Source organism: Leishmania major, chromosome 26 (assembly GCF_000002725.2).
Source record: "Leishmania major strain Friedlin complete genome, chromosome 26".
In the NCBI taxonomy this organism is placed as follows: domain Eukaryota; phylum Euglenozoa; class Kinetoplastea; order Trypanosomatida; family Trypanosomatidae; genus Leishmania; species Leishmania major.
In genome coordinates this window covers 668,089-678,367 of record NC_007267.2, presented here as the reverse complement: position 1 = coordinate 678,367, position 10,279 = coordinate 668,089, and the positions used below count along the sequence as shown (strand labels likewise).

Here is a 10,279-nt window from a genome sequence, read left to right as displayed (position 1 = left end):
GATGGACTGTGTTCGCTTCCAGCGCTTCGTCGCTCAACGCACTGGGCAACGGAGGAAGAAGGCCGGAAGAAGAGAGAGAGGGACAAGGCAAACACGCGGCAAAACTCAAAAAAAAATTTCAAACAAGCCGGCAGAGAAGACACAAAAGGAGGGCGGCGGCGGGAGGCACGGCAGAGAGGGGAGAGGGGTAGGTTTGCTTAACGTTTAGTGCAGATCTCTTATCGCTCCCTCGCTCTGTCGGCTTTCGTGGCGTCCTTTCCCGCTCTCGCCGCTTCCATACGCGGATGGCTCTGCCCTCTGCCGCTGTGTGTGTGTGTGTGTGTGTGCACAAAGCCCTCTGGCTGAATGCCACCCCCTTCTTATCCGCCTCTGCGGCTGTAGCGCTTACTCACACAGGGGCGGCAGACGATAATGAGCACAATTACAAATAGAAACAGGTGAGATCAGTGCGCGCCACGTGCTAGTACGATCTGGCGTGGGCTTGAGGAGGGGGTGAGGGGTGGTGATGGTGAGCGGTTTCAAGATGCGCGTTCGTGTGAACGTCAGTGCGACAGACGCGCAGCGTACAGAAAGAACGGGGGGATGCGATGCATGAAGGTTGCAGGTGGAGCACGGCATTGCGGGCATCATCGCTGGTGACCGCATCTTGTCGTCAAACAAAGGCCCGGCGGTGTCCCTGAATATACCGGTTGGCCCCCAAGGCACGCGGGAGGAGGGGGGCATGTCTGCCGGCTTGCGTTTGAGTGGAGTCGCCGCCTGCCCGCTTAATGTCATGCAGAGCCAAGCAGGGGGAGGGGGGCGGTGAGCAAGAAATGGGCGTATGCGTGTTACATAGAGACAGATAGACAAACAAGCACTTGGATGTGCAGCCACCTTTTGTGCGCTGCTGTCGTTGCAGCTGACGCAGAGAATTGCCCTTGCATTTGCTGTCGCTGGCCAACGCCTCGTACAGCCGTGAAGAGGCCTTGCGTCGACCATAACAACAAAATACGCCCCTCTTCATAGATCTTGATATAGAGAGAGTATGTCTTAAAGGCCGCCTGTCGGCTACTCGGTCTGACGACGTCGACGGCGACGATCGTCGCTGCCGTTCTCTGCAGCACCGTCATCATCGACATCATCTTCTTCCTTCGCGTATCGTTGATGTCGCCGCGACGGTGGCGCATTGGAATGCCTGTCCAACGCGCTCGAGAGCGATGCGGTACCATTCCTGCCGCCTCTGAGCTCATCCTCGCCACTACTAAAACGGCCGCGTTTTCCCAAGCCTCTGCCGCGCCCTCCTGCAGCAGCGGTTGTCGACCACGTCGAGGAGGTCGACGCACCCCTCGATCCGGCAAGGGTCGACTTGGCAATCTCCACTCGACTCAGCGCCCCGACAGAACACGCTGAGAACACACGCTCGCTGGGGCTGAAAAAGTGAATGCGGTAGTGAAACGCGGGTGCCGTCGACCCTTTGCTGCCGACCTGAAAGACGGCCGCGGCTGTGGAAGGTGGTGCAACGCTGCCAACGGCTTTCAGTGACGTCGGAGAGTGCGAGGCGACAGCCAGATCTGCAGCTGCGCCGCCGTTGCCTCCTCCACTAGCCCCACCGGCACCGAAAAGGCTGGAAAGGACACGATAAGTGCGCGCGTGCTCGCCGTTGGCGACAGTGGAGAGCACCGGAGAGCTTGGCGAGAAGCCTGAAATGGCCTCCGTGCCGAGTGGCGCAATCGCACAGCCTCCTCCTCCAATCGACGATGAAGAGGTCGCGAGTGGGGTGAGGACGGCCACAGGGTTGCGGTGCGCATTATCGCGGCGCTCCAGGCCGAATCCGTCGAAGAGTGAGCCGCCATGCGACACGCAATGCTTCAGGAATGCGGTCTCTAAGTCATACACCTCCACGTCCATACGCTGCAGCGCCCTCTCGATACTCTCACGCCGCTGCAGGATTTGAGCTAACTCGTCCTCCACCTCAGGGGATAGAAAGATGGCCGCCTCCTGACGCAGCTGCTGCTCTGGGTTGGCAGACTTCGACCCGCCATTCTGGCGACGGCTCATCACGAATAACCCTGCGCGCCTTGCCTGTCACCGAGAGACTCTTTGATGGAATTGTTGCGGCACTACTGCACGCTGGTAGAAAGGTGGTGACGACAAAAACCCGCCAAGACGCGGGAATGTTTCAGCGAGTGTGTTGGTAATTCATCAAAGCACGAAGCAGCGCGTGTGAGGTCGGCATACGCATAAAAAGACCGCACCGGACCCCAACGCGACAACCAACGACGCGATAAAACGAAATCAGGAGGAGAAACACAGAGGTTGGACGGCATAGCAGAAGATGGACCATGCGACGCATACGCCACATCCGTACGGCAGCAGCTAATGCAACCCTTGGACACAAGACCATACTAAGTTCATAACCTAGCCAGAAGCTTCACAACGCCCGAAAAAAACCCTCACCACACACGCCGGGTCGCCGCAGCAGCTCTGGCCACGCTGGGTATCCTGTGAAGCAGCATCGAGCGTATATAATCGCCGCCAAGGGACCTTGAATGCGCGGCGGGCACAGCACCGCACGTCTCCCAAGAGCAAGTCCGCCGATAGATCAATGGGTCCTGTTCCGCAACGGTGCTACTCCTGGTTCCCATCCACACGCACACACGCGCGCTCGCATCTCTCGGCCACCCTTCAAGCCACGCGCACGCACACAGCAGTGGGCAGCCGCAGCCGACACCACGTGCGGCTGGGAGGAAGGTGGACTGGCGCAGCGCACACGCACGCGCAGCAGCGGCAGCAGCGGCAGCAGCGCGCACAGTCAGTCACTCCGGTTCTCGTCCACGGCGCTGTGCGCGCCTCGGGTGTATAATTAAATCGCAATGCCATCACGCGTGCGCGCGCCGCACAGACCACACACAACCACAGCCAGCAGCAGAAGACCGTCCAGCGCTCAGTCCCGTGTATAGTATGTAGGTAGCTTTGGGTACACGGAGTTCAAATCACAGTTGCGGGCTCATACAAATGCCTCGATTTTCGCATCATGCAGCGGTCAGCGCGCACACACACACACACACACACACAGCAGCAGCAGCTCTCGCGAGCCCGATTGAGGCGCAATGTACGGCACCAAGGGTAGTAGAGTCCGCTGCCTCACCCACGGAGCACGCTGGTCGCAGCACACAGACACACAGACACACACGCCACCGCGGCGCTGGCGTCTCTCGCGTCACGACAAGGCCGGATGCGCAACCAACATCAACTGCGCGCGGCTGGTGCGTGCGCTGACACACCGCGCACACGTACACCCGCAGCAGCCCAACGCACCGCCACCCACCACCGGCAGCAGCGCAGCTCTCGCGCAGTTTCGGCACCAGAGCAGCACAAGGGCTTGCATGCACTGGTTTCCTAGGCTGCGCTCAGTCCGGCATCCACGCCCACAGCACACGCACACACGCGTGCGCGCGGAGGCATCAGACTCGGCCAGCGCACGCGGCGCAAGCCACAGCGAGAATACGTCATCTCACCACGCGCGCACCAGCGCACGCTCAAGAAAGGTACACTCAGACTCTGCAGCATCATCACGCGCCCCCTCCGCAAATACGCGACAACGCGGCAACCAGCGTGCAGCGCATGCGCCGCTACCGGCTCTCCGGCGCTACCAGAAGGTCGCACCACGGCACAGAGTCCCGCGAGCGGGCGCAAGCCACGTGCACCTCGGATTGCCCCGTTCGCAGCAGCGGCGCACACGTGCACACGCCCGCATATGCGCACGCGCGCAGCGCATCTCACGCACCTCAGGATCCCGCTGCCCATCGACACGCAGCAGCGGAAGCAATAGTGCGTTGGCAGCACGCAGGAGCGCACGGCTCCCTCTCTCGGACAGCACAGGTGCAGGCGAAATGACGGGGTCAATACCACTTCGACTGTGTTTTCGCTGACCTGCCACGGCAACGGCAGCGGCAGCGGCGCACGCACGCACCGCAACGCCCACACGAGCGGCTCTTGCGCAGTCTCGGCACCGGTGCAGCACACAGTCACACGCATGCACCGGCTTCTTGAACTGCGCGCACACGCGCGGTCGGTCGACAAAAGACAAACACGCCGCACCCGCGTCCGCACGCCGGGTCGCCGCAGCAGCTCTGGCCACGCTGGGTATCCTGTGAAGCAGCATCGAGCGTATATAATCGCCGCCAAGGGACCTTGAATGCGCGGCGGGCACAGCACCGCACGTCTCCCAAGAGCAAGTCCGCCGATAGATCAATGGGTCCTGTTCCGCAACGGTGCTACTCCTGGTTCCCATCCACACGCACACACGCGCGCTCGCATCTCTCGGCCACCCTTCAAGCCACGCGCACGCACACAGCAGTGGGCAGCCGCAGCCGACACCACGTGCGGCTGGGAGGAAGGTGGACTGGCGCAGCGCACACGCACGCGCAGCAGCGGCAGCAGCGGCAGCAGCGGCAGCAGCGCGCACAGTCAGTCACTCCGGTTCTCGTCCACGGCGCTGTGCGCGCCTCGGGTGTATAATTAAATCGCAATGCCATCACGCGTGCGCGCGCCGCACAGACCACACACAACCACAGCCAGCAGCAGAAGACCGTCCAGCGCTCAGTCCCGTGTATAGTATGTAGGTACGGTTTGGGCACAGGGAGTCGGATTCACAGTGGCGGGGTCATAGAAATGCGGTAGATTTTCGCATCATGCAGCGGTCAGCGCGCACACACACACACACACACACACAGCAGCAGCAGCTCTCGCGAGCCCGATTGAGGCGCAATGTACGGCACCAAGGGTAGTAGAGTCCGCTGCCTCACCCACGGAGCACGCTGGTCGCAGCACACAGACACACAGACACACACGCCACCGCGGCGCTGGCGTCTCTCGCGTCACGACAAGGCCGGATGCGCAACCAACATCAACTGCGCGCGGCTGGTGCGTGCGCTGACACACCGCGCACACGTACACCCGCAGCAGCCCAACGCACCGCCACCCACCACCGGCAGCAGCGCAGCTCTCGCGCAGTTTCGGCACCAGAGCAGCACAAGGGCTTGCATGCACTGGTTTCCTAGGCTGCGCTCAGTCCGGCATCCACGCCCACAGCACACGCACACACGCGTGCGCGCGGAGGCATCAGACTCGGCCAGCGCACGCGGCGCAAGCCACAGCGAGAATACGTCATCTCACCACGCGCGCACCAGCGCACGCTCAAGAAAGGTACACTCAGACTCTGCAGCATCATCACGCGCCCCCTCCGCAAATACGCGACAACGCGGCAACCAGCGTGCAGCGCATGCGCCGCTACCGGCTCTCCGGCGCTACCAGAAGGTCGCACCACGGCACACAGTCCCGCGAGCGGGCGCAAGCCACGTGCACCTCGGATTGCCCCGTTCGCAGCAGCGGCGCACACGTGCACACGCCCGCATATGCGCACGCACACAGCGCATGTCACGCACCTCAAGATCCCGCTGCACATCGACACGAAAGAGCGGAAGCAATAGTGCGTTGGCAGCACGTAGGAGCGCACTGATCCCTCTCTCGGACAGCACAGGTGCAGGCGAAATGACAGGGTCTATACCACTTCGACTGTGTTTTCGCTGACCTGCCACGGCAACGGCAGCGGCAGCGGCGCACGCACGCACCGCAACGCCCACACGAGCGGCTCTTGCGCAGTCTCGGCACCGGTGCAGCACACAGTCACACGCATGCACCGGCTTCTTGAACTGCGCGCACACGCGCGGTCGGTCGACAAAAGACAAACACGCCGCACCCGCGTCCGCACGCCGGGTCGCCGCAGCAGCTCTGGCCACGCTGGGTATCCTGTGAAGCAGCATCGAGCGTATATAATCGCCGCCAAGGGACCTTGAATGCGCGGCGGGCACAGCACCGCACGTCTCCCAAGAGCAAGTCCGCCGATAGATCAATGGGTCCTGTTCCGCAACGGTGCTACTCCTGGTTCCCATCCACACGCACACACGCGCGCTCGCATCTCTCGGCCACCCTTCAAGCCACGCGCACGCACACAGCAGTGGGCAGCCGCAGCCGACACCACGTGCGGCTGGGAGGAAGGTGGACTGGCGCAGCGCACACGCACGCGCAGCAGCGGCAGCAGCGGCAGCAGCGGCAGCAGCGCGCACAGTCAGTCACTCCGGTTCTCGTCCACGGCGCTGTGCGCGCCTCGGGTGTATAATTAAATCGCAATGCCATCACGCGTGCGCGCGCCGCACAGACCACACACAACCACAGCCAGCAGCAGAAGACCGTCCAGCGCTCAGTCCCGTGTATAGTATGTAGGTAGCTTTGGGTACACGGAGTTCAAATCACAGTTGCGGGCTCATACAAATGCCTCGATTTTCGCATCATGCAGCGGTCAGCGCGCACACACACACACACACACACACAGCAGCAGCAGCTCTCGCGAGCCCGATTGAGGCGCAATGTACGGCACCAAGGGTAGTAGAGTCCGCTGCCTCACCCACGGAGCACGCTGGTCGCAGCACACAGACACACAGACACACACGCCACCGCGGCGCTGGCGTCTCTCGCGTCACGACAAGGCCGGATGCGCAACCAACATCAACTGCGCGCGGCTGGTGCGTGCGCTGACACACCGCGCACACGTACACCCGCAGCAGCCCAACGCACCGCCACCCACCACCGGCAGCAGCGCAGCTCTCGCGCAGTTTCGGCACCAGAGCAGCACAAGGGCTTGCATGCACTGGTTTCCTAGGCTGCGCTCAGTCCGGCATCCACGCCCACAGCACACGCACACACGCGTGCGCGCGGAGGCATCAGACTCGGCCAGCGCACGCGGCGCAAGCCACAGCGAGAATACGTCATCTCACCACGCGCGCACCAGCGCACGCTCAAGAAAGGTACACTCAGACTCTGCAGCATCATCACGCGCCCCCTCCGCAAATACGCGACAACGCGGCAACCAGCGTGCAGCGCATGCGCCGCTACCGGCTCTCCGGCGCTACCAGAAGGTCGCACCACGGCACAGAGTCCCGCGAGCGGGCGCAAGCCACGTGCACCTCGGATTGCCCCGTTCGCAGCAGCGGCGCACACGTGCACACGCCCGCATATGCGCACGCGCGCAGCGCATCTCACGCACCTCAGGATCCCGCTGCCCATCGACACGCAGCAGCGGAAGCAATAGTGCGTTGGCAGCACGCAGGAGCGCACGGCTCCCTCTCTCGGACAGCACAGGTGCAGGCGAAATGACGGGGTCAATACCACTTCGACTGTGTTTTCGCTGACCTGCCACGGCAACGGCAGCGGCAGCGGCGCACGCACGCACCGCAACGCCCACACGAGCGGCTCTTGCGCAGTCTCGGCACCGGTGCAGCACACAGTCACACGCATGCACCGGCTTCTTGAACTGCGCGCACACGCGCGGTCGGTCGACAAAAGACAAACACGCCGCACCCGCGTCCGCACGCCGGGTCGCCGCAGCAGCTCTGGCCACGCTGGGTATCCTGTGAAGCAGCATCGAGCGTATATAATCGCCGCCAAGGGACCTTGAATGCGCGGCGGGCACAGCACCGCACGTCTCCCAAGAGCAAGTCCGCCGATAGATCAATGGGTCCTGTTCCGCAACGGTGCTACTCCTGGTTCCCATCCACACGCACACACGCGCGCTCGCATCTCTCGGCCACCCTTCAAGCCACGCGCACGCACACAGCAGTGGGCAGCCGCAGCCGACACCACGTGCGGCTGGGAGGAAGGTGGACTGGCGCAGCGCACACGCACGCGCAGCAGCGGCAGCAGCGGCAGCAGCGGCAGCAGCGCGCACAGTCAGTCACTCCGGTTCTCGTCCACGGCGCTGTGCGCGCCTCGGGTGTATAATTAAATCGCAATGCCATCACGCGTGCGCGCGCCGCACAGACCACACACAACCACAGCCAGCAGCAGAAGACCGTCCAGCGCTCAGTCCCGTGTATAGTATGTAGGTAGCTTTGGGTACACGGAGTTCAAATCACAGTTGCGGGCTCATACAAATGCCTCGATTTTCGCATCATGCAGCGGTCAGCGCGCACACACACACACACACACACACAGCAGCAGCAGCTCTCGCGAGCCCGATTGAGGCGCAATGTACGGCACCAAGGGTAGTAGAGTCCGCTGCCTCACCCACGGAGCACGCTGGTCGCAGCACACAGACACACAGACACACACGCCACCGCGGCGCTGGCGTCTCTCGCGTCACGACAAGGCCGGATGCGCAACCAACATCAACTGCGCGCGGCTGGTGCGTGCGCTGACACACCGCGCACACGTACACCCGCAGCAGCCCAACGCACCGCCACCCACCACCGGCAGCAGCGCAGCTCTCGCGCAGTTTCGGCACCAGAGCAGCACAAGGGCTTGCATGCACTGGTTTCCTAGGCTGCGCTCAGTCCGGCATCCACGCCCACAGCACACGCACACACGCGTGCGCGCGGAGGCATCAGACTCGGCCAGCGCACGCGGCGCAAGCCACAGCGAGAATACGTCATCTCACCACGCGCGCACCAGCGCACGCTCAAGAAAGGTACACTCAGACTCTGCAGCATCATCACGCGCCCCCTCCGCAAATACGCGACAACGCGGCAACCAGCGTGCAGCGCATGCGCCGCTACCGGCTCTCCGGCGCTACCAGAAGGTCGCACCACGGCACAGAGTCCCGCGAGCGGGCGCAAGCCACGTGCACCTCGGATTGCCCCGTTCGCAGCAGCGGCGCACACGTGCACACGCCCGCATATGCGCACGCGCGCAGCGCATCTCACGCACCTCAGGATCCCGCTGCCCATCGACACGCAGCAGCGGAAGCAATAGTGCGTTGGCAGCACGCAGGAGCGCACGGCTCCCTCTCTCGGACAGCACAGGTGCAGGCGAAATGACGGGGTCAATACCACTTCGACTGTGTTTTCGCTGACCTGCCACGGCAACGGCAGCGGCAGCGGCGCACGCACGCACCGCAACGCCCACACGAGCGGCTCTTGCGCAGTCTCGGCACCGGTGCAGCACACAGTCACACGCATGCACCGGCTTCTTGAACTGCGCGCACACGCGCGGTCGGTCGACAAAAGACAAACACGCCGCACCCGCGTCCGCACGCCGGGTCGCCGCAGCAGCTCTGGCCACGCTGGGTATCCTGTGAAGCAGCATCGAGCGTATATAATCGCCGCCAAGGGACCTTGAATGCGCGGCGGGCACAGCACCGCACGTCTCCCAAGAGCAAGTCCGCCGATAGATCAATGGGTCCTGTTCCGCAACGGTGCTACTCCTGGTTCCCATCCACACGCACACACGCGCGCTCGCATCTCTCGGCCACCCTTCAAGCCACGCGCACGCACACAGCAGTGGGCAGCCGCAGCCGACACCACGTGCGGCTGGGAGGAAGGTGGACTGGCGCAGCGCACACGCACGCGCAGCAGCGGCAGCAGCGGCAGCAGCGGCAGCAGCGCGCACAGTCAGTCACTCCGGTTCTCGTCCACGGCGCTGTGCGCGCCTCGGGTGTATAATTAAATCGCAATGCCATCACGCGTGCGCGCGCCGCACAGACCACACACAACCACAGCCAGCAGCAGAAGACCGTCCAGCGCTCAGTCCCGTGTATAGTATGTAGGTAGCTTTGGGTACACGGAGTTCAAATCACAGTTGCGGGCTCATACAAATGCCTCGATTTTCGCATCATGCAGCGGTCAGCGCGCACACACACACACACACACACACAGCAGCAGCAGCTCTCGCGAGCCCGATTGAGGCGCAATGTACGGCACCAAGGGTAGTAGAGTCCGCTGCCTCACCCACGGAGCACGCTGGTCGCAGCACACAGACACACAGACACACACGCCACCGCGGCGCTGGCGTCTCTCGCGTCACGACAAGGCCGGATGCGCAACCAACATCAACTGCGCGCGGCTGGTGCGTGCGCTGACACACCGCGCACACGTACACCCGCAGCAGCCCAACGCACCGCCACCCACCACCGGCAGCAGCGCAGCTCTCGCGCAGTTTCGGCACCAGAGCAGCACAAGGGCTTGCATGCACTGGTTTCCTAGGCTGCGCTCAGTCCGGCATCCACGCCCACAGCACACGCACACACGCGTGCGCGCGGAGGCATCAGACTCGGCCAGCGCACGCGGCGCAAGCCACAGCGAGAATACGTCATCTCACCACGCGCGCACCAGCGCACGCTCAAGAAAGGTACACTCAGACTCTGCAGCATCATCACGCGCCCCCTCCGCAAATACGCGACAACGCGGCAACCAGCGTGCAGCGCATGCGCCGCTACCGGCTCTCCGGCGCTACCAGAAGGTCGCAC

At 63.3% G+C, this 10,279-nt stretch overlaps 1 protein-coding gene and 56 non-coding genes across 58 annotated transcripts; all 57 read right to left on the bottom strand.

Annotated features, from left to right (window-relative positions):
- Positions 1–1,047: 1,047 nt before the first annotated feature.
- Positions 1,048–2,037, bottom strand: LMJF_26_1785 (hypothetical protein; the record flags this gene model as incomplete). Its single annotated transcript, XM_003721758.1, has 1 exon — positions 1,048–2,037. The coding sequence occupies one exon, from the start codon at positions 2,035–2,037 to the stop codon at positions 1,048–1,050; it is 990 nt and encodes a 329-aa protein (XP_003721806.1).
- Positions 2,038–2,459: 422 nt separating this feature from the next.
- Positions 2,460–2,540, bottom strand: LM26Cs1H5.18. Its single transcript, XR_002460755.1, has one exon. It is a non-coding gene; the product is annotated as an H/ACA-like snoRNA (small nucleolar RNA).
- An 11-nt stretch (positions 2,541–2,551) lies between these two features.
- On the bottom strand, positions 2,552–2,619 carry LM26Cs1H4.18. The gene has a single exon (XR_002460773.1). It is a non-coding gene; the product is annotated as an H/ACA-like snoRNA (small nucleolar RNA).
- Positions 2,620–2,648: 29 nt separating this feature from the next.
- On the bottom strand, positions 2,649–2,733 carry LM26Cs1H3.18. Its single transcript, XR_002460627.1, has one exon. It is a non-coding gene; the product is annotated as an H/ACA-like snoRNA (small nucleolar RNA).
- A 55-nt stretch (positions 2,734–2,788) lies between these two features.
- LM26Cs1C2.17 lies at positions 2,789–2,866 on the bottom strand. The gene has a single exon (XR_002460685.1). It is a non-coding gene; the product is annotated as a C/D snoRNA (small nucleolar RNA).
- Positions 2,867–2,920: 54 nt separating this feature from the next.
- Positions 2,921–3,019, bottom strand: LM26Cs1C1.17. Its single transcript, XR_002460789.1, has one exon. It is a non-coding gene; the product is annotated as a C/D snoRNA (small nucleolar RNA).
- A 43-nt stretch (positions 3,020–3,062) lies between these two features.
- LM26Cs1H2.17 lies at positions 3,063–3,143 on the bottom strand. The gene has a single exon (XR_002460644.1). It is a non-coding gene; the product is annotated as an H/ACA-like snoRNA (small nucleolar RNA).
- A 46-nt stretch (positions 3,144–3,189) lies between these two features.
- On the bottom strand, positions 3,190–3,258 carry LM26Cs1H1.18. The gene has a single exon (XR_002460668.1). It is a non-coding gene; the product is annotated as an H/ACA-like snoRNA (small nucleolar RNA).
- Positions 3,259–3,322: 64 nt separating this feature from the next.
- On the bottom strand, positions 3,323–3,392 carry LM26Cs1H9.17. The gene has a single exon (XR_002460703.1). It is a non-coding gene; the product is annotated as an H/ACA-like snoRNA (small nucleolar RNA).
- Positions 3,393–3,440: 48 nt separating this feature from the next.
- LM26Cs1C3.16 lies at positions 3,441–3,559 on the bottom strand. Its single transcript, XR_002460606.1, has one exon. It is a non-coding gene; the product is annotated as a C/D snoRNA (small nucleolar RNA).
- Positions 3,560–3,753: 194 nt separating this feature from the next.
- Positions 3,754–3,819, bottom strand: LM26Cs1H8.15. Its single transcript, XR_002460718.1, has one exon. It is a non-coding gene; the product is annotated as an H/ACA-like snoRNA (small nucleolar RNA).
- A 24-nt stretch (positions 3,820–3,843) lies between these two features.
- Positions 3,844–3,917, bottom strand: LM26Cs1H7.16. Its single transcript, XR_002460805.1, has one exon. It is a non-coding gene; the product is annotated as an H/ACA-like snoRNA (small nucleolar RNA).
- Positions 3,918–3,970: 53 nt separating this feature from the next.
- LM26Cs1H6.17 lies at positions 3,971–4,040 on the bottom strand. Its single transcript, XR_002460737.1, has one exon. It is a non-coding gene; the product is annotated as an H/ACA-like snoRNA (small nucleolar RNA).
- A 68-nt stretch (positions 4,041–4,108) lies between these two features.
- On the bottom strand, positions 4,109–4,189 carry LM26Cs1H5.17. Its single transcript, XR_002460754.1, has one exon. It is a non-coding gene; the product is annotated as an H/ACA-like snoRNA (small nucleolar RNA).
- An 11-nt stretch (positions 4,190–4,200) lies between these two features.
- On the bottom strand, positions 4,201–4,268 carry LM26Cs1H4.17. Its single transcript, XR_002460772.1, has one exon. It is a non-coding gene; the product is annotated as an H/ACA-like snoRNA (small nucleolar RNA).
- A 29-nt stretch (positions 4,269–4,297) lies between these two features.
- Positions 4,298–4,382, bottom strand: LM26Cs1H3.17. The gene has a single exon (XR_002460626.1). It is a non-coding gene; the product is annotated as an H/ACA-like snoRNA (small nucleolar RNA).
- A 64-nt stretch (positions 4,383–4,446) lies between these two features.
- LM26Cs1C2.16 lies at positions 4,447–4,524 on the bottom strand. The gene has a single exon (XR_002460684.1). It is a non-coding gene; the product is annotated as a C/D snoRNA (small nucleolar RNA).
- A 198-nt stretch (positions 4,525–4,722) lies between these two features.
- Positions 4,723–4,803, bottom strand: LM26Cs1H2.16. Its single transcript, XR_002460643.1, has one exon. It is a non-coding gene; the product is annotated as an H/ACA-like snoRNA (small nucleolar RNA).
- Positions 4,804–4,849: 46 nt separating this feature from the next.
- Positions 4,850–4,918, bottom strand: LM26Cs1H1.17. The gene has a single exon (XR_002460667.1). It is a non-coding gene; the product is annotated as an H/ACA-like snoRNA (small nucleolar RNA).
- A 64-nt stretch (positions 4,919–4,982) lies between these two features.
- On the bottom strand, positions 4,983–5,052 carry LM26Cs1H9.16. The gene has a single exon (XR_002460702.1). It is a non-coding gene; the product is annotated as an H/ACA-like snoRNA (small nucleolar RNA).
- Positions 5,053–5,100: 48 nt separating this feature from the next.
- LM26Cs1C3.15 lies at positions 5,101–5,219 on the bottom strand. Its single transcript, XR_002460605.1, has one exon. It is a non-coding gene; the product is annotated as a C/D snoRNA (small nucleolar RNA).
- Positions 5,220–5,413: 194 nt separating this feature from the next.
- On the bottom strand, positions 5,414–5,479 carry LM26Cs1H8.17. The gene has a single exon (XR_002460720.1). It is a non-coding gene; the product is annotated as an H/ACA-like snoRNA (small nucleolar RNA).
- Positions 5,480–5,503: 24 nt separating this feature from the next.
- Positions 5,504–5,577, bottom strand: LM26Cs1H7.17. Its single transcript, XR_002460806.1, has one exon. It is a non-coding gene; the product is annotated as an H/ACA-like snoRNA (small nucleolar RNA).
- Positions 5,578–5,630: 53 nt separating this feature from the next.
- LM26Cs1H6.16 lies at positions 5,631–5,700 on the bottom strand. Its single transcript, XR_002460736.1, has one exon. It is a non-coding gene; the product is annotated as an H/ACA-like snoRNA (small nucleolar RNA).
- A 68-nt stretch (positions 5,701–5,768) lies between these two features.
- On the bottom strand, positions 5,769–5,849 carry LM26Cs1H5.16. Its single transcript, XR_002460753.1, has one exon. It is a non-coding gene; the product is annotated as an H/ACA-like snoRNA (small nucleolar RNA).
- An 11-nt stretch (positions 5,850–5,860) lies between these two features.
- Positions 5,861–5,928, bottom strand: LM26Cs1H4.16. The gene has a single exon (XR_002460771.1). It is a non-coding gene; the product is annotated as an H/ACA-like snoRNA (small nucleolar RNA).
- A 29-nt stretch (positions 5,929–5,957) lies between these two features.
- On the bottom strand, positions 5,958–6,042 carry LM26Cs1H3.16. The gene has a single exon (XR_002460625.1). It is a non-coding gene; the product is annotated as an H/ACA-like snoRNA (small nucleolar RNA).
- A 64-nt stretch (positions 6,043–6,106) lies between these two features.
- Positions 6,107–6,184, bottom strand: LM26Cs1C2.15. Its single transcript, XR_002460683.1, has one exon. It is a non-coding gene; the product is annotated as a C/D snoRNA (small nucleolar RNA).
- A 54-nt stretch (positions 6,185–6,238) lies between these two features.
- On the bottom strand, positions 6,239–6,337 carry LM26Cs1C1.16. The gene has a single exon (XR_002460788.1). It is a non-coding gene; the product is annotated as a C/D snoRNA (small nucleolar RNA).
- Positions 6,338–6,380: 43 nt separating this feature from the next.
- On the bottom strand, positions 6,381–6,461 carry LM26Cs1H2.15. The gene has a single exon (XR_002460642.1). It is a non-coding gene; the product is annotated as an H/ACA-like snoRNA (small nucleolar RNA).
- Positions 6,462–6,507: 46 nt separating this feature from the next.
- On the bottom strand, positions 6,508–6,576 carry LM26Cs1H1.16. Its single transcript, XR_002460666.1, has one exon. It is a non-coding gene; the product is annotated as an H/ACA-like snoRNA (small nucleolar RNA).
- A 64-nt stretch (positions 6,577–6,640) lies between these two features.
- Positions 6,641–6,710, bottom strand: LM26Cs1H9.15. The gene has a single exon (XR_002460701.1). It is a non-coding gene; the product is annotated as an H/ACA-like snoRNA (small nucleolar RNA).
- Positions 6,711–6,758: 48 nt separating this feature from the next.
- Positions 6,759–6,877, bottom strand: LM26Cs1C3.14. The gene has a single exon (XR_002460604.1). It is a non-coding gene; the product is annotated as a C/D snoRNA (small nucleolar RNA).
- A 194-nt stretch (positions 6,878–7,071) lies between these two features.
- On the bottom strand, positions 7,072–7,137 carry LM26Cs1H8.14. The gene has a single exon (XR_002460717.1). It is a non-coding gene; the product is annotated as an H/ACA-like snoRNA (small nucleolar RNA).
- A 24-nt stretch (positions 7,138–7,161) lies between these two features.
- On the bottom strand, positions 7,162–7,235 carry LM26Cs1H7.15. The gene has a single exon (XR_002460804.1). It is a non-coding gene; the product is annotated as an H/ACA-like snoRNA (small nucleolar RNA).
- A 53-nt stretch (positions 7,236–7,288) lies between these two features.
- On the bottom strand, positions 7,289–7,358 carry LM26Cs1H6.15. Its single transcript, XR_002460735.1, has one exon. It is a non-coding gene; the product is annotated as an H/ACA-like snoRNA (small nucleolar RNA).
- Positions 7,359–7,426: 68 nt separating this feature from the next.
- On the bottom strand, positions 7,427–7,507 carry LM26Cs1H5.15. The gene has a single exon (XR_002460752.1). It is a non-coding gene; the product is annotated as an H/ACA-like snoRNA (small nucleolar RNA).
- Positions 7,508–7,518: 11 nt separating this feature from the next.
- Positions 7,519–7,586, bottom strand: LM26Cs1H4.15. Its single transcript, XR_002460770.1, has one exon. It is a non-coding gene; the product is annotated as an H/ACA-like snoRNA (small nucleolar RNA).
- Positions 7,587–7,615: 29 nt separating this feature from the next.
- Positions 7,616–7,700, bottom strand: LM26Cs1H3.15. The gene has a single exon (XR_002460624.1). It is a non-coding gene; the product is annotated as an H/ACA-like snoRNA (small nucleolar RNA).
- Positions 7,701–7,764: 64 nt separating this feature from the next.
- Positions 7,765–7,842, bottom strand: LM26Cs1C2.14. Its single transcript, XR_002460682.1, has one exon. It is a non-coding gene; the product is annotated as a C/D snoRNA (small nucleolar RNA).
- Positions 7,843–7,895: 53 nt separating this feature from the next.
- LM26Cs1C1.15 lies at positions 7,896–7,996 on the bottom strand. Of its 2 annotated transcripts, none has more exons than XR_002460589.1 (1): positions 7,896–7,996. It is a non-coding gene (small nucleolar RNA). The 2 variants fall into 2 exon arrangements; XR_002460590.1 differs by having other exon boundaries at positions 7,897–7,995.
- Positions 7,997–8,038: 42 nt separating this feature from the next.
- LM26Cs1H2.14 lies at positions 8,039–8,119 on the bottom strand. The gene has a single exon (XR_002460641.1). It is a non-coding gene; the product is annotated as an H/ACA-like snoRNA (small nucleolar RNA).
- Positions 8,120–8,165: 46 nt separating this feature from the next.
- On the bottom strand, positions 8,166–8,234 carry LM26Cs1H1.15. The gene has a single exon (XR_002460665.1). It is a non-coding gene; the product is annotated as an H/ACA-like snoRNA (small nucleolar RNA).
- Positions 8,235–8,298: 64 nt separating this feature from the next.
- On the bottom strand, positions 8,299–8,368 carry LM26Cs1H9.14. Its single transcript, XR_002460700.1, has one exon. It is a non-coding gene; the product is annotated as an H/ACA-like snoRNA (small nucleolar RNA).
- Positions 8,369–8,416: 48 nt separating this feature from the next.
- LM26Cs1C3.13 lies at positions 8,417–8,535 on the bottom strand. The gene has a single exon (XR_002460603.1). It is a non-coding gene; the product is annotated as a C/D snoRNA (small nucleolar RNA).
- A 194-nt stretch (positions 8,536–8,729) lies between these two features.
- On the bottom strand, positions 8,730–8,795 carry LM26Cs1H8.13. The gene has a single exon (XR_002460716.1). It is a non-coding gene; the product is annotated as an H/ACA-like snoRNA (small nucleolar RNA).
- A 24-nt stretch (positions 8,796–8,819) lies between these two features.
- Positions 8,820–8,893, bottom strand: LM26Cs1H7.14. Its single transcript, XR_002460803.1, has one exon. It is a non-coding gene; the product is annotated as an H/ACA-like snoRNA (small nucleolar RNA).
- Positions 8,894–8,946: 53 nt separating this feature from the next.
- Positions 8,947–9,016, bottom strand: LM26Cs1H6.14. The gene has a single exon (XR_002460734.1). It is a non-coding gene; the product is annotated as an H/ACA-like snoRNA (small nucleolar RNA).
- A 68-nt stretch (positions 9,017–9,084) lies between these two features.
- On the bottom strand, positions 9,085–9,165 carry LM26Cs1H5.14. The gene has a single exon (XR_002460751.1). It is a non-coding gene; the product is annotated as an H/ACA-like snoRNA (small nucleolar RNA).
- An 11-nt stretch (positions 9,166–9,176) lies between these two features.
- Positions 9,177–9,244, bottom strand: LM26Cs1H4.14. Its single transcript, XR_002460769.1, has one exon. It is a non-coding gene; the product is annotated as an H/ACA-like snoRNA (small nucleolar RNA).
- Positions 9,245–9,273: 29 nt separating this feature from the next.
- Positions 9,274–9,358, bottom strand: LM26Cs1H3.14. The gene has a single exon (XR_002460623.1). It is a non-coding gene; the product is annotated as an H/ACA-like snoRNA (small nucleolar RNA).
- A 64-nt stretch (positions 9,359–9,422) lies between these two features.
- On the bottom strand, positions 9,423–9,500 carry LM26Cs1C2.13. Its single transcript, XR_002460681.1, has one exon. It is a non-coding gene; the product is annotated as a C/D snoRNA (small nucleolar RNA).
- A 54-nt stretch (positions 9,501–9,554) lies between these two features.
- Positions 9,555–9,653, bottom strand: LM26Cs1C1.14. The gene has a single exon (XR_002460787.1). It is a non-coding gene; the product is annotated as a C/D snoRNA (small nucleolar RNA).
- A 43-nt stretch (positions 9,654–9,696) lies between these two features.
- On the bottom strand, positions 9,697–9,777 carry LM26Cs1H2.13. Its single transcript, XR_002460640.1, has one exon. It is a non-coding gene; the product is annotated as an H/ACA-like snoRNA (small nucleolar RNA).
- Positions 9,778–9,823: 46 nt separating this feature from the next.
- On the bottom strand, positions 9,824–9,892 carry LM26Cs1H1.14. The gene has a single exon (XR_002460664.1). It is a non-coding gene; the product is annotated as an H/ACA-like snoRNA (small nucleolar RNA).
- A 64-nt stretch (positions 9,893–9,956) lies between these two features.
- On the bottom strand, positions 9,957–10,026 carry LM26Cs1H9.13. Its single transcript, XR_002460699.1, has one exon. It is a non-coding gene; the product is annotated as an H/ACA-like snoRNA (small nucleolar RNA).
- Positions 10,027–10,074: 48 nt separating this feature from the next.
- Positions 10,075–10,193, bottom strand: LM26Cs1C3.12. Its single transcript, XR_002460602.1, has one exon. It is a non-coding gene; the product is annotated as a C/D snoRNA (small nucleolar RNA).
- Between the last annotated feature and the right edge of the window lie 86 nt (positions 10,194–10,279).